The 25,589-nt window shown below is 35.1% G+C and overlaps 1 protein-coding gene across 1 annotated transcript in view; it reads right to left on the reverse strand.

Moving 5' to 3' along the window:
- LOC128984248 (uncharacterized) overlaps nt 1-25,589 on the reverse strand; it is a 188,647-nt gene that overhangs the window by 44,870 nt on the left and 118,188 nt on the right. Inside the window, exon 11 of the mRNA XM_054403554.1 lies at nt 9,514-9,612. Coding sequence (XP_054259529.1) covers nt 9,514-9,612 — 99 coding nt within the window. The remainder of the gene's footprint in view (nt 1-9,513; nt 9,613-25,589) is intronic.

Consider the following 25,589-nt stretch of genomic DNA (forward strand, 5'->3'; position numbering starts at 1 on the left):
AAAGAAAAACCAAATTTAACTCCCATAAGAAATACATGGGGAGCAAATTTCGTTTAGGTATATGTCGAATGGGATTATAGATTCATTTATGCCGATGCTTGAGGGCAAATCAGTATGTGCATGCATACCTTCAATTCTAGACCTCAATCATGAAAATCGGTCGGGTAGAAAAGCCAAACGAACTCGGAAAAGAAAAACCAAATATTTTTAATATATAAGATACTAATGATACAATTAAAGAATGTAAAGCGATGATATCATCAAACCTTAAAAATACCCCCGCCGCAGCAAACCTGCCGACTAAGCGAATTTCCATTTGTCTGAATTGATTTTCAGTTAAATTATATTTTAATAACATTAGGTTTAACGAGTACCTAGGTTTGCTGCTACAAGGAAACAAATAAAGTGTGTTTTTGAGTAAAATATTGATAGCTTAGTACAAAATAAATAAATTTGACAAGTTTGATCAAAATATATTCATAAACAAGCAAACTACAACATTTGACAATATTCTCCATAAGAATAACATGGGAATTTTAAATTTACAATTTTTTAAATTTTCTCCGTTACTAATAATTGAACAAAAATACTTTTATATACTAAATTATTTGTTTTTTTAAGCTCTTTAAAAAAGGTCTAAACAGAAATTGGGAAATTTTGTGTTTTGAGGGGCAAAAGTGAGAAAAACCAATTTTTACCCCATAAAACCCCCCGTAAAGCCCCGTTGCCATGGTCCGATCGTGCTGGTTCGCGAACTCATTCAAGTTTATCCCGCTTTACACCTTTAAACCAAATTTCATCAAAATCGGACAAAAATTACTCAAGTTATCGCGTTCACGGACGTATATATATATATAAGTCTATATATATATAAAATACATATATACAAATTTGAACGAATAGTGTTTTTGGCCTCTGGGGACATCAAAATGAAAAAGTAAATCGGTCCCGGGTCTAGGTCTTACCGTGCCACCTACGGTAATAGCTACTTCCCTATAGGGAAATTCGCTAAAAGATTTAACCATCTTAAATCCAATGTTACCATTATTGTTCTGTTTACCATAAATACACAAAAGTGGGAAAAAAATTAGACCAATTGTATTATTGATAAATTCCCCAACTTACCTAATAAAAAATTGTCTACATTAACACCATGAAACATTATAAATTAAGAACACTAGCTGTTACCCACAGGCTTCACCCCGTTTGACATCATAAGTATTAATAAAACTATTGATTGGTTAAGTTAACCTGAAATAAACAAAATACAGTAAAAGAAACAAATAATCACACCAGGTTTTAATAAGGTAATAAATTGTAAGAATAACAAACAAATAAGTACAGCTGAGGTATTTTTAACATTAGGTATTAAGTGCCCTTTAGAAAGGAATTACGACCTTAAAGGGCAATTTATGAAATAATAGATAGATAGTCTTGCGCAAGGTTTCTCGTCATGACGAACATCTATATATATAATACGCTAAGCCGATTTTTGTAAACAGAACTCCTCCCTCATTTGTGGACCGATTTTGATGATTAAAATGTCAAAACACTTGCCCTGATCTGTAATTTTGCAAAGTGTTTTTCATTTTTTGATATCTTTATTAGTCTGGGCAGGATCTTCAATCAAAGTTGGATTTTCTCCCATAAGATTAACATGGAGGAATTTAAATATTTAATCGGAAACTTTGTCTCCACTAATTTGAGAGAACGGCTGAGCGTAGAAACTTGATAGAGGTATCCAAAGAAAGGTCTTGGTCTGTAGATGAGTTATCAAAAGAAAAACAAAGTAAATTCGCTTAGGGCTCTGCCCCAGAAGCCTTTAAAGATCCCTCCATAGATTTGTTTACATTTTGGCCATGTGGATAATGCTTTTTAATGAAACAGCTGTTAATTTTAAAATTGTGTTTTAAACAACACACATTTATTGGGAGTTACTGATAAGAAGTATTTGCAATGTTATTTTCTGATTTTAAAATTGATTTTCTTCTGTATTATGTCATGTTTTGCAATATAACATTCCATTACGAAATCAGTGGAAAATCCTTTTATCACAGTAACTCTTACAATTATTTCTTATTGAACTATCTTATCTATTTTATGGCTTGGTGTCTGAATTTTTCACACCTTTCCCTATATTTTATCATATTATTCTAGACAGATCATCAAAGGTTCATGAGATTATTGTCATACATGTTTTCAATCGATGGAAAAATCTTCGATTGTGTAATACAATACAAAATAATACAAGTGCAGAAGGGCACGGTGCCTATTTGAGCCGTGTCCATATTTTGTTAAATTAATAGTAGTTTACAGCAAATGGATAAAACATTTTACAATAGTTATGTAGAAATATGTGTAGGATTTAGAAAGTCGTTAAGCTGGAATACTGCAATATACTGCAGACTTTCATTAAGCTTAGTGAAAACATAATATAGATATATGTATACAAATAAGAACTTGAACTTTTAGAGAGACTTTGAATGTTATTAGACTAACGAAAAGGGTTGTTCATGTTTACTAGCACTACTCAGCAACAAAAACCATTTAATTTATTTCTAAAATATATATTCTTAAAGTGCACTGAGCAGCAGCATAAAAAAAATCTATGTAACTTACCCATATAATATAGTTATAAAATGCTCAAACTCGCATTGTGACATTTATAATACGGCTTATATTTCTCCAACGGAAAATTCATCTGCAGAATAATTTTATTGTGTTCTTACCCTGTCTAATAGATATTGAGGTTTTTAAAACCAATAACCAGATAAGCATAACACGACAACTCGTACCACTGAGTCATACTTCATTATCTACATTCCATCCCTACAATGTTATCATTGAGGTCTGAACATATTTTCCTCAATCTGTCTGTGTTGTTCGTTGTAGTCAAGATATCCAGGGCGCCACATTTATCAGAAGGTAAAATCACTATAATTTCAAGTGCGATATGTTTTTTTTTTTTTCAAGAACAAAGGTGTCAGTTGTAATGACAAGCAATACCCAGTTTATCTGAAGGTTTCGGAGTGCATTGGAAAGTTGATTGCAACAGTGAAGATATGGTTAGGGGTAGGTATAATTGTAGTGATGAGGTTCGGCGGTTTGGTCCGTGCTGCCAAAACCGGTCCCAGGCGGGGAGAACTCCCTGCCTGTGGATCGATAGCGGTACAAATTTCATGCACTATTGCGTTTCAGAACAGCTTTGATTATACGTTCATTTTAATTATTAAAGACCACTTAGCTAACGTGTAACTTAACTTTTCATTTGTATCTTTTTAAGAGCTTTAATTCATGCTTTCATCGTAGTTTCTTTCTGTCCCTGAATTAAAATGCCTTTACAAAAACCATAACGAAATTGTTTTTTAGTGACAAACAATTCTAAAACTTATAAATATGCTTTAAAAGTACATGTTCTAATAGCTATCAAAATTTCATTACGATTAGATCAGTAGTTTTTTTGTTATAAAATGTTGAAGTCGCCCGATGTTGGAAAAGCGCTGAAAAACCTGCACTTTTTTCATTCAACCCACTGAAAGGCTGAGTTGAAACTTGAAACTGCATAAAAATTTTGAAACGGACACTCATAAACGCAGAAATAAATTTGTAAAAATATGATGTAACTTCTTGTATTTTTCTAAGTCTACTGGTTACGTAGCAATAGAAGCTCAGACTCGAGTATCTATACTTTTTGACTCGACAATAAGGTTTTAACTTTATTTTAATGATTTTGAAATACGGTTTACACTAGAAACTGAAATGTCAAACTCGGAAGATCTCTTACGGATTGATTTTTTCAGGCACTGAACAACAGTTAGAGCAACTAGCTGTTACACACGGGCTTCACCCCGTTTGACTTCATAAGTTTAATAAAACTATTGATTGGTTAAGTTAAGCTGAAAAAACAAAATATAATACAGTAATACAAACAAATAATCACACCTGATTTTAATAAGGTAATAAATTGATAAAGTATCAAACCAATAAATACAGCTGAGGTATTTTTAACATTAGGTTATGGAAAGTTCCCTTTAGAAAGGAATTGCGACCTTAAAGGGCAATTTATGAAATAATGGATAGTTTAGAGCAAGGTTTCTCGTCATAACAAACATTTTATCATATGGTTTATTGGGGTGTGACTTAATTGTAGTTTTCTCAAAACTTCAATGGTACTTTGGGATTTATATAATACTAGGTGAAACCTGTCGAAATCGACGGTTATTTTCAAGGCTTACGCTAATCCATCTAACTGTGATAAATTGAGTGAAATCGTACATATTTTGAGCATTTAGCATTGTTTAAAGATTAATAAGTGTTAAAACAATAATGATATTGATGTTAATTGCATTAGTTACCAAATATGGTTGAACATTCAATAAATAAAATATCTCCCATACTGTACGTCATCGGAGTTATTAGTATATTATCTGCTATCTCATCGTTTGGAAGAACCTTTAAATAGTATCAAAATCGTATTGGTGGATCTTTTGTAGCTAAACACTTCCGTGATTTCATCAGTGTAATGCAGATTAATCTATGATTTTATTTGAAAAAAAAATATCTGTTTGTTGGGAAGACACGTTCTAACATCAAAGGGAGATATCCATTACAGTGTAAGTTTGATTTTTCCTTCGTCACGTCGCTTTAGTTCATTTCGTACTTCTGTAATCCTCTATCACAGTTTTCAGAAAATTGTTGTGGGGTTACTGTTAAAGCTGGAATTCCTTGACATGGGGGATGTCAGTTAGTTGTCTCAGCCATATCAATTACATAAAGTTGTCAATATAATCTCTCTCTCCGGAATGTTAGGTGTAGTGGAATATACTTGAAGTGAAGTTGGCTTTTATTCTTAAACTGTTAGGGGCCTCCTCATTTATATGCGGCTTCATTGGCAACAAATAATGCAAATGACATAGCAATGAGGCATTTTTAAAAAGCAAAACTAATGTAAATTGGCTGTCACGTAAATATTGACGTTTACATGCATTGTTAATCAGCGTATCTTAACGTATCAACGTAAAGGATGATGTGATCTAGTTTAAAAGGAATATGAACTTTCAGTCATGGCAGTAGCTTCTTAAATATTATTTACTCATTGGGCCATATTTACAGCCAAAATGTTGTGTTATTTTCAATAACATATGGGTAAGTTACATAGATTTTTTTGCTGCTGATCAGTGCACTTTAAAAATATATATTTTAGAGATAAATTAAATGGTTGCTGAGTAGCGCTAGTAAACATGCACAACCCTTTTCTAATAACATTCAAAGGCTCTCTAAGAATTTAAGTTCTTATTTGTATACATATGTATATTATGTTTTCACTAAGCTGAATGAATACATCGAAGTAACCTCTCTGAAAAGTCTGCAGTATATTGCAGTTTTCCAGCTTAATGACTTTCTTTATCATGCAAATATTTCTACATAAATATTGTAAAATGTTTTATCCAGTTGCTGTAAACTACTATTAATTTAACAAAATATGGACACGGCTCAAATGGGCACCGTGCCCTTCTGCACTTGTAGGCTATTTTTTTGTATTGTATTACACAATTGAATATTTTTCCAATGATCGAAAACTTTAACATGTATGAAAATAATCTCATGAACCTATGATGATCTGTCTAAAACAATATGATAAAAATAAAGACAAAATGGTGAAAAGGGCAGTCACCAACCCGTACAATATATGTAAGGTCAATAAGAAATAATTTTAAGAGTTACTGTGATAAAAGGATTTTTCACTGATTTCGTCATAGAACGTCATATATTGCAAAACATGACATGATACAGAGTAAAATTTATTTTAAAATCAGAAAAAAACATTGAAAATGCTTCATTGCAATTCAATGCAATTCAGTAACTCCCAATTAATGTGTCTTGTTTAAAATACAATTTACAAATTAACAGCTGTTTCATTAAAAAGTATTATCCACATGGCCAAAATGTAAACAAATCTGTAGAGGGATCTTTAAAGGCTTCTGGGGCAGAGCCCTAAATTAATTTAATTGATTTTTCTTCTGATAACTCATCTACAGACCAAGACCTTTCTTTTGACACCCCTACCAAGTTTCTACGCCCAGCCATTCTCTCAAATTAGTGGAGACAAAGTTTCCAATTAAATTTTTAGATTCCCCCATGTTAATCTTATGGGAGGAAATCCAACTTTGATGGAAGATCCTGCCCAAACTAATAAAGATATCAAAAAACGAAAAACACTTTGCAAAACTACAGATCAGGGCAATTCTTTTGACACTTTAATCATCAAAATCGGTCCAAAAATGAGGGAGGAGTTCTGTTCACAAAAATCGGCTTAGCGTATTATTGAGCGGAGCGAGCGAAGCGAGCAAAGCTCTTATACGTCGACTCTTATGCATTTCGTAATACGCAAACTCCTCCTAGATGGCTGAATCAATCGTTTTCAAATTTTGCATGGTGATAAAGACCATATCGGTGAGTGCCAACATCTATATGGCGTTAAACAAGTCTCACAGGAATCCGCCCCACTGGGTCTCAAAGTTTCAATGTAATCCTGATGGAAGCAGTATTTGACACATAAACAAAGACATAGGCCTATGATCAGCTGTTGACTTTTAAATGCAGTAGATAAAGAAATAGCTGTTAAGATTATTCCACAGATATTAGAACAGAAACGGTATGGATTAAAAATATAATCAAATGACGACACTAGCTTGAGGTCCGTGACGTAGGAAGTGGCGAAGGAAGTAGTAAAGGTGAGCAGTCTGGAGTGTGGAAACTGTTTATGATGATTAGATTTAGGTATCTGCATTCCTAAAATTCTTTGGGAAGGGAGGAAAACGGGTCCGCGACGTAAGAAGTGGTGAAGGAAGTAGTCAAGGCGAGCTGTCCGGAGTGTGGGAACTGTTTATGACTATTAGATTAAGGTATCTGCAATCCTAAAATGCTATTGGAAGGAAGGAAACAGGTATGCGACGTAGAAAGTGGTGAAGGAAGTAGTCAAGGCGAGCTGTCCGGAGTGTGGAAACTCTTTATGACGATTAGATTAAGGTATCTGCATTCCTAAAATTCTATGGGGAGGGAGGAAAACAGGTCGGTGACGTAGGAAGTGGTGAAGGAAGTAGTCAAGGCGAGCTGTCCGGAGTGTGGGAACTGTTTATGACTATTAGATTAAGGTATCTGCAATCCTAAAATGCTATTGGAAGGGAAGGAAACAGGTACGACATAGGAAGTGGTGAAGGAAGTAGTAAAGGCGAGCTGTTCGGGGTATGGGATATGTTTATGGCCATAAGATTAAGGTATTTGCAATCCTAAAATTTTATTGGAAGGGAGGAAAACAGGTCCGCGACGTAGGAAGTGGTGAAGGAAGTAGTCAAAGCGACCTGTCCGGAGTGTGGAAACTGTTTATGACCAATAGATTAGGGTATTTGCAATCCAATAATGCTATGGAAAGGGAGGGAAACAGGTCAGTGACGTAGGAAGTGGAGAAGGAAGTAGTAAAGGCGAGTTGTTCGGAGTGTGGGAACAGTTTATGACGATTAGATTAAGGTATCTGCAATCCTAAAATGCCAATGAAAGGGAGGGAAACAGGTCCGTGACGTTGGAAGTGGTGAAGGAAGTAGTAAAGGCGAGCTGTAAGGAGTGTGGTATCCGTTTATGACCAGTAGATTAAGGTATTTTCAATCCAATAATGCTAAAGGAAGGGAGGGAAACAGGTCTGAGACGTAGGAAGTGGTGAAGGAAGTAGTCAAGGCGAGCTGTCTGGAGTCTGGGAACTGTTTATGACGATTAGATTAAGGTATCTACAATCTTAAAATTCTATGGGAAGAGAGGGAAGCAGGTCCGCGACGTAAGAAGAGGTGAAGGAAGTAGTAAGGTGAGCAGTGTGGAGTGCGGGAACTGGAAACCGTTTGTGGCAGTTGGATTAATGTATCTGCAATGCTGAAATGCTATGAGATGGGATGGCAGCATGACCACGACATAGAAAATGGCGAAAGAAGTAGTAAAGGCTAGCAGTGAGGAGTGTGGGCAATGTTTTTGGCAATTAGATTTACGTATCTAAAATACTAAAATGCTATGGAAAGTGATGAAAGCGGGTCCACGATGTAGGAAGTGGCTTAGAAAGTTGTAAAGTATGAGTATAGTGTGACAACCGTCTGTGGCAGTTAGAATAATGTATCTTCAATCCTAAAATGCTATGAGAAGGGAAGGAAACAGGCCCCACGACGTAGGAAGTGGTTAAGGAAGTAGTAAAGGCTGGCAGTGCAGAGTGGGGGAACCGTTTGGGCATCTAGATAAATGTATATAATTCTTAAATTCTATGAGAAGGGAAGGAAACAGGTCTATGACGTAGGAAATGGTGAAGGAAGTAGTAAGGCTTAATTTGTAATATAACCCAGTTTCAAGTTTTTAAATAAATTACATTATTGTTTTTATGTTGCGTTGAAGTTCTTGTGGCGAAATGCACATCAGGAATTTAATAACATCAAGAACTTCAAGGCAACATAAAACAAAAAGCTAATTTAGTAAGGCTTGCAGTGCAGAGTGTGGGAACTGTCTTTGGCAATTACATTAATGTATCTGCAATCCTAAAACGCTATGGGAAGAGAGGGAAACAGGTCCACGACGTAGGGGGTGGTGAAGGAATTTGTAAAGGTGAGCAGTGTTGGGTGTGGGAATGGATTAATGTATCTGCAATGCTAAAATGCTATGGGAAGAGACTGTAGACTGTAGGTTAAAATGATTACGAAGCACGAATCGATACATATTTCGATACATGCAATCACTTTCAATAGATATTTACAACTGATTTGACAACAGCTGATTTTTACTCCATAGAGGCTAAAAACGATTTTTCCTCACTAAAGAGTAAAAATGATACTTTAGAGCCGCAATGCAAAAAAATTAAAAAATTTAAAATTAAAATTTTAAAGCTTAAAAATTATTTAAAAACGACTGTTTTTACTGCAGTATGACAAAAACAATATAATATGAACCCTTGATGACTCCGCTCAATTTTGTGGATGCTTCGGCGAACGCCACCTAGTATATATAGATGGATAGTTTATACGTTGGCTTCACTGTAGCGGTTCTAGGCCTCCCACTCCTTGGTAAATCATGTACGCCTCCAGTATTTCCAAATCGTTTGTTCAATTAGTAAATGCCTTGCCTAGATGGAGTTTGAGGAAATCTTTCTACAAATAATTGAATAACTTCTTCACTATTTTTATTTGTTTTCCACCAACTTTTTAAAAGGAATATACGCACCTCGGTTGTTAGTTTGCAGTTCATGGTTACTGTCAACACGAAATGCAAATGCAAATCTAGATCTAACTTCAAATCTAAATATACAAATATCAATAATGACCTTCACAGCTGATTTTCAATGCTAACAAACGGAGGTTGCAACATTAGTTACGAAAGTATTGTGTTTCATAAGTCTGAAAACTGTAAACTGACTTATGAAACACCCAGGACATTGGGTTTCCTTTTAATTTATAGTTTGAACATATACTATAAATAACACCATACAACCTGAAGAGCCTCAAGAACAGTATCAACTACAGGTTGAAGGCAAGGCTGTGATGGCTCCACAAGGGCTTGTAACCAAGAGGGTCTTCTAGTGTTCCACACCTGCAAAAAATATAATAGGTATCAGTGGCGTAGCCAGGTTTGGAGCGCCCTGGAGCAGAAATTGCTTAACCTCATAATGCTCTTCAACGAAAAGGGCATACAAGGACAAAATTCATTAAACTGTCTCTCTAAGTAAGTTTTATATTTAAAAGTGGAGTTTTTTCAAAGTGGTTTTCGGTAAAGTGCACAAGATAATAAGCAATAAGTTGTGTATTATTCCAGCTTCAAGAACGAATGATTAATAAACTAGTTTACCTTGTGGTTGCCAGATTCTTGAAATGTGTAGATATCTTGCTCGATGTACATTTCGCTACATGTGTAGCATCGTCAGGAGCACAGTTTGTCACATTAGGCTATTTAACACAAACACTAACATACCCATAATTCAAATGCAGACACCCTGTTAAACAAAAAAGAAGATTACAATAATTCAATAATTTTCAAACTTATAAACCATCTAGAAGATCAATGTGGCAACAGCGCAGAGACTTGGCAACATCGCAGTCCAGAAAGAGAAAGCTCTAACATCGTAAACTCACCCCCATCCCCTGACCGACCAAACAATATATCTCAAGCCAGTTGTCAGTTAAATAATGACACATGCAGTGCCTCCGGTCCGCGCACGTGTTCGCGCGCTGTGTTCCTATGACTTTACCGTAAATCGTCATCCGACCGAAAATGTAAATATTTGTAAATAGTGTTTGTGCCTAATGTGACAAACAGTGCTCCTGACGATGCTACACATGTAGCGAAATGTACATCGAGCAAGATATCTACACATTTCAAGAATCTGGCAAACCACAAGGTAAACTAGTTTAATAATAAGCAATAGTTTATTAACTGGAACAAACATTTTAGTATTTTATATTGGTTTACATTGTCAAAAACGTAATATCTAAAACTTAGCAGTTTTCCATCTTAAAAGCACATGTTTTTCACTCTACAGTACAAGTTTTCCAAATTTAAATACACTTCACAACAAATTTTATTGAAGGGACATTTCAGAACTCAAGTTGACCGCCAATACACACAGTTATAAGTAATGAAAAATACTAACTATACACACTAAAAAATATAAATATTAAAACTGAAGACATGAAGGAAGCTGTCAAATAGTTAGTTGTTCAAGTTTAAGGTTGTTAGTTTTATAAGTTTAAAAGTTTGATAAAACTGAAATAAGTTGAGAGAGTTTTATCTACAGTTTTTATATTTCCATAGTAACAATTATAAGTTCAAAACAATAACAAATGAATTATAACCAGCTGGCATTAAATATATTATTGTAATCCATGCCTTTGGCACACTCCGGGCGAAGGACAAACACTAATAATTCTTCACTTCTAGTGGATATAAAAGATTTAAGGGACGTACAACTTTCTTCTTCGAGCTGAGAATTACTGTAGCACTTCTTATTTTACCATCTCGACTTGAGTGAAGTTCTACTATTCTGCCCATTTTCCAACTTCCTCGTGGTAGTGCTTCATGGATCAGAACAGTTTCTCCAACATTTGGTTTGTTAGTTGTAGTTCCTTTTTTCTGCTTCATTTCAGTTGTTTTTCTTTCACGTAGGCTCATTATGTAATCTTGAAGCCAGTTCTTCCAAAATAAACTTAACACATTTTCTCCTTTTTTCCAAATTTCAAGAATGTTTTTTCTTGATGTTCTTTCGAAGTCCTTGTTAGTTTGGATGTTATGTGACTTTAAATTTCCAATAAAACCATTTTTACTATGGAAATTTAAAAAATGTCCGGGTGTTATGATTTCATCACTGAGGCATATGTCTTCGGAAGAAACGTACACAAGAGGTCTTGAATTCTAAATGGCCTCAGTTTCGTAAAATACAGTTTCTAACTGTGTGTATGTCAACTTCAATTGTCCAATAGTTTTCTTCAAAGCATTTTTTTACACTAGAAATGAGCCGTTCGTAGAATCCTCCCATCCAAGGAGCGAATTCAGGAATGAAGTTGAATTTACAGCCATTGCTATGTACAAAAGATAAGACGTCATCATCTACGAAGTTGTTTTCCCAGATATTCTCTAAGAATGAAGAAGCTAGTTTGAACTGTGGAGCGTTGTCCAAATATATCTCCAAAGGTTTTCCTCTTCTACTTACAAATCGCTTCAAAGCCAACAAGAATTCACTTGACGTCATATCACTGACCAGTTCTAGGTGAATAGCTCTAACAGTTAAGCGTGTGAAAATACAACCATATACCTTTCTTGAGTCATTAGTGAGTTCATTGCTCTTCACATACAACGGACCAAAGTAATCTAGACCAGTGAATGAAAAAGGGATATTTTGGGTAACTCGTTCCAGAGGTAGGGCAGGGAAAGACGGCATTTTGAATGGACCTCCATCCCATCTCCTGCATTTAGTGCATTGTCTGATAATCTTAGACACTTGAGATCTTCCTTGAATAATCCAATAGTGTTTTCGGACTTCCGATAACGTATGTTGAACACCAACATGTTGTTTTTACATGATAGTCATTTATTACCAAATTGGTAAAGTGGTCATTTTTAGGTAAAAGCACAGGAAATTTCATTTCCGATGACAAATAAGCATTTTGAAGTCTTCCTCTACATCTCAATATTCCATATTCATCCAAAAACAACCCTAACTGTTTTTGGAGATGATCAGTCCTGCCAAGTTTTAAGCTTTTAATACTAGTGCTGAAATGCAAGCTTTGTATGTATCTCAACCAACATAAAGTAGACTCATGAAGCTCTTCGAAGCTCAATTTGTTAGATGTAAATGGAGTTGAAAGTCTCTTGAATGCTTTAATAGCTCGTTTGCAATATGCTGTCGTTCAAATTAGTTTGACGAGAACTTTGTACAATCAATGTCAAAAGGACTTCCTTTACTTGTGGATTCTTGAGTTGCAGCCATAACTTCTTGGTTAGATGTGGGAAGTTCACAAATGTTCAATGTGTCTTGGTAAGTTTGTTCTGACATTGAAGTGATTTGATTAAAGTCATTTCGTGGCCATTCATGTTCCGATGAACCTAGAAATTCAGGGCCTGACCACCATAACTGGCTCTCCTGCAACTCATTAATAGTCAATCCGCGAGTCGCCAAATCTGTAGGATTGTTACTAGAAGGTACGTAACGAAACTCTACATCGGTATGTGATTTAATTTCTGAGAGTCTTCGCTCAACGAACTTTGATAGTATCCTATTTGTATTCAACCAATGGAGAACAGTCCTCTTCGTTACAACACAAGGTTCAACTTTAACTGGTTTTACAGAGAGTGTGTCCTTGATTGTATCCCATTTTATTCCCAATACACAAACACTGTCTTCAAATGATGTCAGTAGTAACTTTATCATCAGGAATACTTGCCATAAATAGCTTAGAATTAGAGCACCAACCCCTTAGATTCATACTAGCTTGTGAAAAAATAGTTTCACTCGTTTGGAAAAGAATAACCGCATCCAGACTGGTTTGAGTTCCAGTAATCGTGTTGTCGACATAAAATGAATGTTGCAAGCGTTCAGAAACCCCAGAAAGTTGAGAGTGGAGTAAGTGATGTTGTATAGTTGCATTCAATAGTAAAGGACTAGAAATTACTCCAAATGGTACTCTGCAAAATCTATACTCTTCAACATTGTTGTCTAGTGAAAGAGAGGATGTATCCTTAAGCCACAAAAAACGAGTGACATCCCTGTCAGATTCCTGTAAATTTAATTGAAGAAATGCTTTTTCGATGTCCGCAACAATACCAACAGGATTCATACGAAATCTGAGAAGTAGACTACACAAATCTTCTAAAATTACCGGTCCACGGTACAAGCAATCGTTTAAACTGTTATTTGTCTTTTTACTCTTTGATGATGCATCATACACAATTCTTAGTTTCGTTGTGATTTTACACTCATTGATAACTGGGTGGTGTGGGATATAGTGACAAACTGTTAAGTCATCGTTAGAGGAGCCTTTTCAATAATTCCGTTACAGAGTTGATCCTTGATTGTTTTATCGTACTCTTCAAGCACACTAGATTTGTTTTTAAAACGGTACAAAAGTGAGTTAAGTCTTGAAAGAGACAAATTGTAGTTTTTTGGTAAGTCAGGGGGATACTCTTTCCAAGGCCAACCAACCGAATACCTACTATTTTCAAGCTTAATAGTTTCATTGAACTGACCCAAAGCTATATCATCATCATTTTGATGAGGGCAATCACGAATCCCTATACTATCCAAACTCCATAGGTCTTTAATATGCAAATCTTGTACAAACTGTGAGTCTGGTTCCACAAAATGATTCCTTAATTGAAAACATTTGTAGGTTGTGACATAGTTAAATACCCCCGCCGCAGCAAACCTGCCGACTAAGCGAATTTCCATTTGTCTGAATTGATTTTCAGTTAAATATATTTTAATATAACATTAGGTTTAACGAGTACCTAGGTTTGCTGCTACAAGGAAACTAATAAAGTGTGTTTTTGAGTAAAATATTGATAGCTTAGTACAAAATAAATAAATTTGCCAAGTTTGATCAAAATATATCCATAAACAAGCAAACTACAACATTTGACAATATTCTCCATAAGAATAACATGGGAATTTTAAATTTACAATTTTTTTAATTTTCTCCGTTACTAATAATCGAACAAAAATACTTTTATATACTAAATTATTTGTTTTTTTAAGCTCTTTAAAAAGGTCAAAAGAGAAATCGGGAAATTTTGTGTTTTGAGGGTCAAAAGTGAGAAAAACCAATTTTTACCCCATAAAACCCCCCGTAAAGCCCCGTTCCCATGGTCCGATCATGCTGGTTCGCGAACTCATTCAAGTTTATCCCGCTTTACACCTTTAAACCAAATTTCATCAAAATCGGACAAAAATTACTCAAGTTATCGCGTTCACGGACGTATATATATATATATATATAAATCTAATATATATATACATATATAAAAATTTGAACGAATGGTGTTTTTGGCCTCTGGGGACATCAAAATGAAAAAGTAAATCGGTCCCGGGTCTAGGTCTTACCGTGCCACCTACGGTAATAGCTACTTCCCTATAGGGAAATTCGCTAAAAGGACGTAGAGTAAGTGTTTGATTTTGCATCATTTGGTGATTTTTCCCTCCCACTTAAAATCTAGCCAACCTTAGATCTTATTAGATACAAACCAGAGTGTACTTCGATCTTTTCATTAGTTATAAGGTCAAAGTAGAAATCATTTCCTATTAACAAGTCAATGACTGAATCCTCATTTTGACCCTCGGCAAAAGTAAGGGATGGAAACCGAGATTGTATCTGGGAAACATCAATACTAGAGGTACTGCTTAACTTTCCCATGATTTGGGGCACTACATTACAACTGAGATTGAAAACCATACCATCACTTAGTATGAGTCCGGTAGTTACATTTTGTGTTTCAAAGGTTTTTGCATCTTTATTACCAAATGTAAATACAGATAAAACTTGAGTGTTATCGCTCTTTAGTTTAAGTTTTGATGCAATATTAGTACAGATATAAGATCTTTGACTCCCGGTATCAAACAAAACTTTAGCAGGCTCTGTCAAGCCATTACTCGTCAAATAAACCTTAGCCGTTTGCAAAATCACATTTTCATTAACCGTAACAAGAGAAGGTTCGCTACAGACTTCGGGATTGACAGCACAATTTTCAGGAGGCTTAAGGGACTGTGAAAATCTTTTGGGACAAAGACTTCTATGATGGTTCTTCCTTTGTTTGCAATATACACAAGGTTTGCTTACCTTACAATCCTTTAAGTTGTGGCCACTCTTCAGGCAAATAAAACAGAGACCTTTGACCTTACCTTTTCTTTCTTCAACAGTTTTATACTTCTGGCATTGGTCGTTCCAGTGGGCGTCTTTGCAGAAAATACAGGTTGCAGTTCTGTTTTCGGCCAAAGGAAGGGCCTTTGTAGTTGAAAAACTACCTTTTTCTGAGCTACGAAAGTAGTTTCCTTTTTCTGATGGTTGGATGGAAGTTTTTGTTGATCCAAAACCTAATAAAAGTTGTGACTTTTCTCTAGCTACGATTATATTTCTTACTATACTACCTACATAATTTAGTGGCATCAAGAGTATTATCTACGTTGTTTTCCTCTACTTTTATGACTATATCCAGAGGAAGTTTCCTCATAATCAGAGAAAAAAAGAAATTCGAGTTGGTATCTTCACCTAAGTTTTGTAGACACCTGATGTGTTTGTCAATAATATCAAATAAGTTCCTAAGTTTTCCAGTGTCGTAGGATTTTAAGGGACTTAAATCCATCAAGGCTTTGTAATGCGAATTGATAATGAGTTGGCTGTTAGCAAATCTATCTTGAAGTAAAGATATGGCAACGTCATAATTGTCAGCAGTTAATTGTAGACCAGCAATGCATAGTTTGGCCTCTCCATTCAAAAGGGAGTTAAGATAATTGAATTTATCTACTTTCGTTAAATATTGCTGACTGTGAATGGCAGAGTTGTATGAGTCCCAGAACTCTTGCCATTAAGAATGTCACCTTCAAACATGGGAAGGATTAGTTTAGGCAGTTGTACTAAACTGCGTGGATTTTCCAACACTCGCTCGGACGAAAGACCATTTGAATTATTGGCATGATCATTGATAGCTTTAGTGTTGAAGGCTTCTAGTCTTACCTTCAAGGTTGATATTACTTGCTCACTGTCAAGTACGATACCAAAAAGGTCCTCGGCGTCGTCGGTACCCTCCACAGTTGCCGACCCGGCTGTGTCTAGGTCAATCTGTTCCATCAAGGCTTCTAGGCGAGCTGAATAGCCTTGCAGAGTTCCCAGCGTCGCTAGCAGCGCGTTCCTCGAAGGGTCCTCGGCGTCAAGCAGTGTAGTCGCCTCTGCAAGGGTAGACTTCACACGTGCCGTGAGAGTGGCAGCCTTCTTCCTCAGTCGAGTCGTCATGTTCAAAGTTCAGTTGAAGTTAGACAGTACATAAGTGAAATAAAGATCAGTTACAGGTGGATCGTTGCAGCTCTGCTACCATGTCAAATAGTTAGTTGTTCAAGTTTAAGGTTGTTAGTTTTATAAGTTTAAAAGTTTGATAAAACTGAAATAAGTTGAGAGAGTTTTATCTACAGTTTTGATATTTCCATAGTAACAATTATAAGTTCAAAACAATAACAAATTAATTATAACCAGCTGGCATTAAATATATTAATTGTAATCCATGCCTTTGGAACAGAAGCACTCTGTTTTGACCTCAGTGGAAACTTTCCTGTTCTACTTGGACTGTACAGACTCATAACCCCACCACCACTACACAGGTTCATTGATGGAATCAGCAGACGTCTTATCACTTGTTGAGCAAAGGTAAACAAACCCTACGCCTGGACTTATCTCTACACAATCACCTGTGTCCATAGTCAACATTAGACTCTCATTAATCCTTACTCTGACTGGAATTCCTTATTTTTATTTTACTCAACTTTTAAATATACTTAAAACTAACAATATAAATATTTGTAAAACATGCATTATTTATTAGTTAAATAAGGAAGAAGACTTGTGACATAAATATAAAAATATTTATGCTTTCTCTGAAATATTATTTATTACAAAATAACCTGGCAAAATATGACATTCAAAGAGGGGGATTTTGTCTTTGCAACAGTGAGGGGATATCCTCCTTGGCCAGCTATGGTAGATAGAGTAGAGGAAAAAATAAAATAAAATATTTTCATTTCACTTTTTTTGGTACAAAGGAAACAGCAAAGTGCACACAATCCAAAGTCTGTCTTTATGCTGAAAATAAAGCCAGGTTGGATACTTACAAAGAAAAACAAAATTTTTAATTCAGCACTTCAAGAAATTGAAAGAGCAGTAAAAATTAAACAAAATCAGAACTCTACACCAAAACCATCAAGAACAATAGAAATTAAATGCACAAGTACAGCTGGGAAAAAATCCTGTTCAACTCCTAAGTTACACAAACCACAGACAGAAGTACAGATCTGTGAAAACAGCAATTATAGGGCTTCTTACTGTGATAAAGCAGTACCGGTAAACACTCCTACAAGTTTAGACCTAAGAAATTCTCCTACAGCAGAAAATCAACATAATAATATAAGTAGCACGCCTGTTACTAATAACTTAGACTTCCAAACACAAATTTTACTACAGGAGCTGAAACAAGCTAAAGCTGAAATTAAAAATCTAAATAGCATCATAACCATATTGAGGAAAGATTATAAGGATCTTGAAGAAAGTATCACAAAAGCTAGTATAGAACAAAAATGTCTCACCTGCTTTACTGCATTAAACCCTCCACTAACACAGAACTCACAAGAAAATTTATGGCAGACACCTTTACATACTTCGAGAAACAGGACTACAACTCAGAAGCCGTCAGTTGCTACTCAAAACAAATATGAACTTCTTTTAAAAAAGTTTGGTGAGGAAACTGCTAATAATGAGTTTACAAACCTAGAGGCATTCGTCACTCAATCAGAATAACCTAAACAAAACAAAACCACACTTAATAAGAACTATGTAGCTGCAATTAAAAAATACCCCCGCTGCAGCAAACCTGCAGACTAAGCGAATTTCCATTTGACTGATTGGATCTACACTGAAATGTCTACTTAAAAATATAACATTTATTCCGGATTTAAATAGAATTAGTTTAACAAGTACTTAGGTTTGCTGCATCAGGGAGGGTAAAATTTTTTTTTTTTGTAAAATGTTAATAGTTAGTAAGAAATAAAAACATTTTCCAAATGTGATCAAAATATGTTCATAAACAAGCAAACTACAACAGTTTACTTATTCTCCATAAGAATAACATGGGAATTTTAAATTTACAATTTTTTGGAATTTTCTCCGTAACCGTTATAATAACGCTTCAATATACTAAATTATTTGTTTTTTAAGCTCTACAAAATGGTTTGGAAATAAATTGCAAAATTTTAAGTTTTTTGGGTCAAAAATGGGAAAAACCTATTTTTACCCCATAAAACCCCCCGTAAACACCTGTTCACATGGTCCGATCATGCTGGATCACGAACTCGTTCGAATAAACGTAGGTTTACACTTTTTGTACCAAATTTCATCAAAATCTGATCATTTTTGCTCGAATTATCGCGCTAACGGACACATATATATATGAATTTGAACGGATGGTGTTTTTGGCCTCTGGGGACATCAAAATGAAAAAGTAAATCGGTCCCGGGCCTAGGTCTTACCATGAGACCTACCGTAATAGCTACTTCCCTATAGGGAAATTCGCTAAAACACCTCAATACCTTCCCTGAAGCAGCAAACTTAAGTACTCATTACAAATCAATGGCATTTAAATAGGAAATCAATCTGTCAATTTTAATATTTTAGTAGAAATGCAGCCAGGTAAATGTTTGCTGATTCTGCAGGTTTGCTGCGACGGGGGTATTTAGACCTTAGATGTAAAGATCAATCAGTGCTATGTGCCAAATTTAAAAAACAGTTTTTTTTATTTTTTTAAAGATATTAGAATTTTTTGTCAAACAGAGTAAAAATGTATATGTATGTATATATATATATATATATGAATTTGAACGGATGGTGTTTTTGGCCTCTAGGGACCTCAAAACGAAAAAAAAAAATCGGTCCCGCGTCCAGGTCTTACCATGAGTACTACGGTAATAGCTTATTCCCTATATGGGAAATTCGCTAACAGCTAAAAAGTAAAAACACATCTGTCACCAACTCAAGGCTGATAATTATGGCGGATAGTCATGGACATTGTACAACAGTGTACTCCTATAAATGTCACCGCTCATGTGAGACCAAATGCTAAATTCAGTGGTGTTACTGAAGATATTGTAGATCTCGCATGAGAATGAGAATGAGAATGAGATTTTTATTTGCCAGTTAATATTCCATACAAATACATTGGCACGTCAAATTAGTCATAACATAACATTAATTAAAATCTAGTGGAGTCAGTGTTCTTGACATATAATCTTCTATTGAATATAATGGCTGATTACAAAGAAAGTTATTTATTTTAATCTTGAAATCCTTATCACTAAGTAATCTTATGGCTATTGGTAACTTGTTATAAAATTTACTGCTTAAAATTAATGGTTTTTTATCAGTTTTAGCAAGTCTAACATAAGGAAGATTTATATTAAATTTATGACGAGTATTATGGCAGTGTATCTCTCCTTTAATCTAACTTATTTAATTGTGGTCTTAAATATAACAGGCATTGCTTAATAAATAGAGAAAACAGTGTTAATATTTGGTATTCTTTAAAAAATTCAGTGCAATCATGGTGCCTATCTACAGCAGCTATTACCCTAATTGCCCTTTGCTGCAAATTGAAAATTTCTTTTGCATGAGCAGAAGACCCCCAAACAAGTAACCCATAGCTTAAATGGCTATGAAAAAGTCCATAGTATGCCTGTATGAGAGAAGGCCGTTCTAGTTCGCCACATAATTGTTTAAGAGCAAATATACTTTAACTCAGTTTATTTTTTAAAACTATAACATGGTCATGCCAGGTCAAAGTAGAATCAAAAGTTAATCCTAAAAATTTTGAAAATTTTGAATTTCTCTCATCCATTGGCGTACTGTGTACTTCACGAAGGTTAAACAAAACAGTTTTTGTCTTATCATTATTCAGAACAAGATTATTAGATATTAACCAGTTTTCAGCCAGCTTTAGATTATGCATAGAGTCAACCAAAAGTTGTTCATGATCTGCATGTCTAGTAATGATGGTTGTGTCGTCGGCATATAAAACAATATTTGCAGGGATATTAACACTTAAATCATTAACTACTACCAAAAACAACAGAGTCCCAAGCACAGATCCTTGGGGAACTCCACAAGATACAGGCTTAAGAGATGATGCATCATCTCCCAAAACTACATATTGTATTCTGTTTGACAAATAAGATCTAAATAAATCTAACACTTTACCTTTAATGTTATAATATTCTAATTTTTTTACCAAAATTTCATGGGATACTCGATCAAATGCTTTACTAAGATCACAGAATGTAATTGCAGCAAAATCCTTATTTTCATAACAGTCGAGAATTTCATCAAACAAGGAAGTATAATGGCATGTGTCGTTGAAAGCCCTTTACGAAATCCAAACTGTTCTGTACAAAGGAGTTGATTTGATTCTAAGTATTGCATTAACTGTTTACCAATAACTATTTCAAGAACTTCAGACAGAACAGGAACAATGGCAACAGGCCTATAGTTACCTATTTCATCTTGTTTTCCTTTTTTGTAAATAGTATGAACATTACTTATTTTAATGATATCAGGAAAAACACCTTGAGCCATACAGTTGTTAATCAAAATTGTTAATGGGGTCACAACAGGCCTATAGTTACCTATTTCATCTTGTTTTCCTTTTTTGTAAATAGTATGAACATTACTTATTTTAATGATATCAGGAAAAACACCTTGAGCCATACAGTTGTTAATCAAAATTGTTAATGGGGTCACTAAGTAAGGTATGGTCTCCTTAATGAGAGCATTTGTCATTCCAAAATGATCAATGCTTTTTTTTTTGAGCTAACTGTTTTACTACATCTAAAACATAATTTTCCGTCACATATTTAAAAACTAAATCTCTAACACTATCAGGTACTACTTTTTTCCTTAAATAATGAGTAAAGTTACAACAATTACTTATTCCTAAATTTTGACTAGAATTTACATTATCACAGGCAGCATTCACAAAATATTCATTAAATTCATCTGACTTAAAATAACTATCTACTGTACATTTGCTTGACTTATTTTTATGTTTATTTACAATATTCCATAAAGCTTTTGTTTTATTTTTGGCGTTTTCTATGGCATTAGCATTTTCCCTTTTTTTGGCGTTTTTAATCTTACATCTATACACATTTTTAAGTTTTCTATACTCATTTCTATACCAAACAACATTTGTGTCTTTATATAAATGGTAGAGAGAATCCAATCTTTTTTAAGTTTTTGTAACTCTGAATTATACCAAGAACATTTGTTGGAGGTCTTCTTTTTCCTTTGACATTTTTTTACATGTTTTACAAAACAAAGGTTAAAATAAAAACACAAAATATTTACAAAACTACTAAATGCTATGTTAACGTCGTTAATGTAAAATACCTCTTTCCAATTTTCTTTTCTTAAATAATACTTGAATTCTCTTATACCAGCCTCAGATATTTTTGTGACTGTTTTACCTTTATATACAGGAAAGTAATCCTTCTCCTCCACCCTATAATTATAAGTAAAAACTTGAGCAAGGTGATCACTAACATGTTTATTAACCACAGAGGCTGTATAATTATTTTCTAATGAGGTGAATATGTTGTCCAAACAATTATTACCTCGCGTAGGCTCATAAATTGTCATATGCAACCCATACATACTAAAAAGGTTTAAAAGGTTTACAGAGTCACTATCATTACTAAGAAAATTAATGTTAAAGTCACCACATACAATTGACTGTTTTTTCTGCCGATACAATACAATATTCTTTATTGTTAATTCATCAAGAATTACAATAGTGTCAATACAATAGTGAATTGTGCATGTTAATTTTCATAAAATTCCTTTATTGAGTAGAAGGGTCTTGCGATTAGCCACTTCTTCAACTCCTGGTGTAGCTTGTTGCCAGTCAGGTCTCTCAGGTAGTCAGGTAGATGGTTCCTCAGCTTGCAGCCGGTGTAGGAAGGTTTTTTCTCCCAAAGAGTTGTTCGGTGAACTGGTAGTGCAAATTTGGAGCCATGACGGGTGTTGTAGTGGTGCAGGTCTCGGTTTCTTGGGTGGTTTATTTCATTCACATACTTTATAGATTCAAGTATGTAGAGAGACACCACTGTGAGGATTCCTAGGTTTGCGAATGCTAGTCTGCAAGTCTGTGGTGGGACAAGGTTGGCGAGGGCTCTTATGGCTTTCTTTTGAAGGACAAGAATTCGATTCATATTTTTTGTTGAAGTTCCTCCCCACACTGTCAAGCCATATCTAAGATGCGACTCTACCAGTGCGAAGTAAGCTGTTTTGGCCACGGAGAGTCCGCCTATGTAGTTTATTCTTCTGACGACATATATTCCAGTACTGATTTTTTTGCTTAAGTGGTTGATGTGCTCTTTCCATGTTAGTTTGTTATCAAGGATAACACCGAGAAATTTTGTGTGGTTTTCTATTGTTACATCCTCTAATTGAGGGACTATGTCTTTTTTCTTACTGAAATTCAGAGTTGTAGTTTTTGTGGGGTTTATTGCTAAGTCATTGTTCTTTGAGTAGAGGATAGCTTTATTTAGGATCGATTTTGAATTAAGGTAAAGGTTTTGGGCTGTGTTGTTCTTGATCAAAATGGTTGTGTCATCTGCATACATGATTGCAACAGCATTTTCACTCTTAATTTGTTTGGGGAAGTCATTAGTCAATAAGATGAATAGAATCGGGCCTAATACAGAGCCTTGTGGAACTCCTCTCGTCAGCTTGCTTTTTGAAGATTTGAAACTTTCTGTGACTTCATTTGATGAGTTTTTCAGTTCCACGACTTGTGAACGTCCTGTTAGGTAGCTTCCGATTCTGGTAGAGCCGGAACACTTCTGGTAGCCACTGGTAGAGCCGATTGATTTGGCTTAGTAACTTTTCTAAGATGCTAAACAAATTTTGGACATTTCCATTAGGACTACGATATATGGTTACTAGCAATAAATTAATGTTTATTATTTCAACAGCTGCTATTTCACAGTCTAAATCAACTGATAATTTATTCATATCATCCATTACTTTGATACATGAAGGGTCATAGCAAGAAAAAATTGTTGTGCCCCCATGAATTCTAGAAGTTCGGCAATAGCTAGTGACATGATGAAGGTTGCTAATTTAATCCACTTGCTAGGGGGGTTCCCGTGTGCATTTTATGTATAGAAAAACACCCTAAGGGATCATGTAGGTACTATGTGGGTTATCATTTTTCACGTGGGTGCCAGCTTGGCAGAGTGGGCATAACCTCAGAATCCGCCATTTTAAAAATGGCGGCGGCATTTATTACACGAAACTCATTAGGAGCTTATATCTCGAAAACGGTAATATATAGCAAGTTACTTTTTAACAATAAATGTTGCTTATACAATAAGGAACAACTTTTGTATTTACAAAAATGCCCTAAATATTACTATTTAGGAGTAGTTGAGCAATTTATGTTAATTTGATCTATACATTTTTACTCTGTTTGACAAAAAATTCTAATATCTTTAAAAAAATAAAAAAAACTGTTTTTTAAATTTGGCACATAGCACTGATTGATCTTTACATCTAAGGTCTAAATACCCCCGTCGCAGCAAACCTGCAGAATCAGCAAACATTTACCTGGCTGCATTTCTACTAAAATATTAAAATTGACAGATTGATTTCCTATTTAAATGCCATTGATTTGTAATGAGTACTTAAGTTTGCTGCTTCAGGGAAGGTATTGAGGTGTTTTAGCGAATTTCCCTATAGGGAAGTAGCTATTACGGTAGGTCTCATGGTAAGACCTAGGCCCGGGACCGATTTACTTTTTCATTTTGATGTCCCCAGAGGCCAAAAACACCATCCGTTCAAATTCATATATATATGTGTCCGTTAGCGCGATAATTCGAGCAAAAATGATCAGATTTTGATGAAATTTGGTACAAAAAGTGTAAACCTACGTTTATTCGAACGAGTTCGCGAACCAGCATGATCGGACCATGGGAACGGGGTTTTATGGGGGCTTTTATGGGGTAAAAATGGGTTTTTCCCATTTTTGACCCAAAAAACATAACATTTTGCAATTTCTTTCCAAACAATTTTTTAGAGCTTAAAAAAACAAATAATTTAGTATATTGAAGCGTTATAATGCGCCTAATTGTTACGGAGATAATTCAAAAAATTGTAATTTTAAAATTCCCATGTTATTCTTATAGAGAACTAGCTGACCCGGCGAACTTCGTATCGCCTAAGTTATAGGTTTCCCCTAAGACAGACCGATGGAAAGAAAGTACCGTTACGTTTAATTTTCAAGATGATCTCGTTCGCATCGCTCAATCACGTCCTGGTTGAAGTTCGTTCGCTACGCTCACTCACCTTTGGGTTGGAGCTCGTTCGCTACGCTCACTCACCTTTAGGTTGGAGCTCGTTCGCTGCGCTCAATTGCCTTCAGGTTAGCTCGTTCGCTACGCTAACTCGCCTACAGGTTGAAGTTCGTTCGCTAGGATCACTCACCTTTGGGTTGGAGCTCGTTCGCTACGCTCACTCACCTTTAGGTTGGAGCTCGTTCGCTGTGCTCACTTGCCTTCAGGTTAGCTCGTTCGCTACGCTAACTCGCCTCCAGGTTGAAGTTCGTTCGCTACGCTCACTCACCTTTTGGTTGCAAATTAGCTGTTGTCATAAATGTAAAAGAAATAATAGTGCTGCACCCTGTTGGTAATCCTTGTAACTTTAATGCTATTGAACATCATAGAACAGAACCAACTTGTTTAATTGAAACAGCTGTTAAGATTCATTAATTCCATTTCTCATAAGGTTAACATGGGAAACTCCAGAGCCACTGGGGCGGAGCCCTTTTAAGAATTTCTAAACGGGAAATAGTTTACGTCCGATTCGCATACCTACAGAATTTACACACCAAATTTCATAACGATCGGTGAAGTCGTTCCGGAGGAGTTTGCAGACAAACACTGTGACACGAGAATTTTATATATTAGATAAGTCAACTGTTGTAGTTTGCTTGTTTATGAACATATTTTGATCGATTTTGGAAAATACTTTTATTTCTTACTAAACCAAAGAAGGCTACCTTTTAACATTTTACATTAAAAACACTTTTTTACCCTCCCTGTTGCAGCAAACCTAAGTACTCATTAAACTAATTCTGTTTAAATAGGGAATAAATGTGATATTTTTAAGGAGACATTTTAGTTTAAATCCAATCAGGCAAATGGAAATTCGCTAAGTCTGCAGGTTTGCTGCGGCGGGGGTATTTTTATATATTTTTATTGAAATGTTGATAGCTTA

This window comes from Macrosteles quadrilineatus, unplaced genomic scaffold (genome assembly GCF_028750875.1).
Source record: "Macrosteles quadrilineatus isolate MER2022 unplaced genomic scaffold, UCM_ALF_1.0 Scaffold_1__1_contigs__length_201487025, whole genome shotgun sequence".
In the NCBI taxonomy this organism is placed as follows: Eukaryota; Metazoa; Arthropoda; class Insecta; order Hemiptera; family Cicadellidae; genus Macrosteles; species Macrosteles quadrilineatus.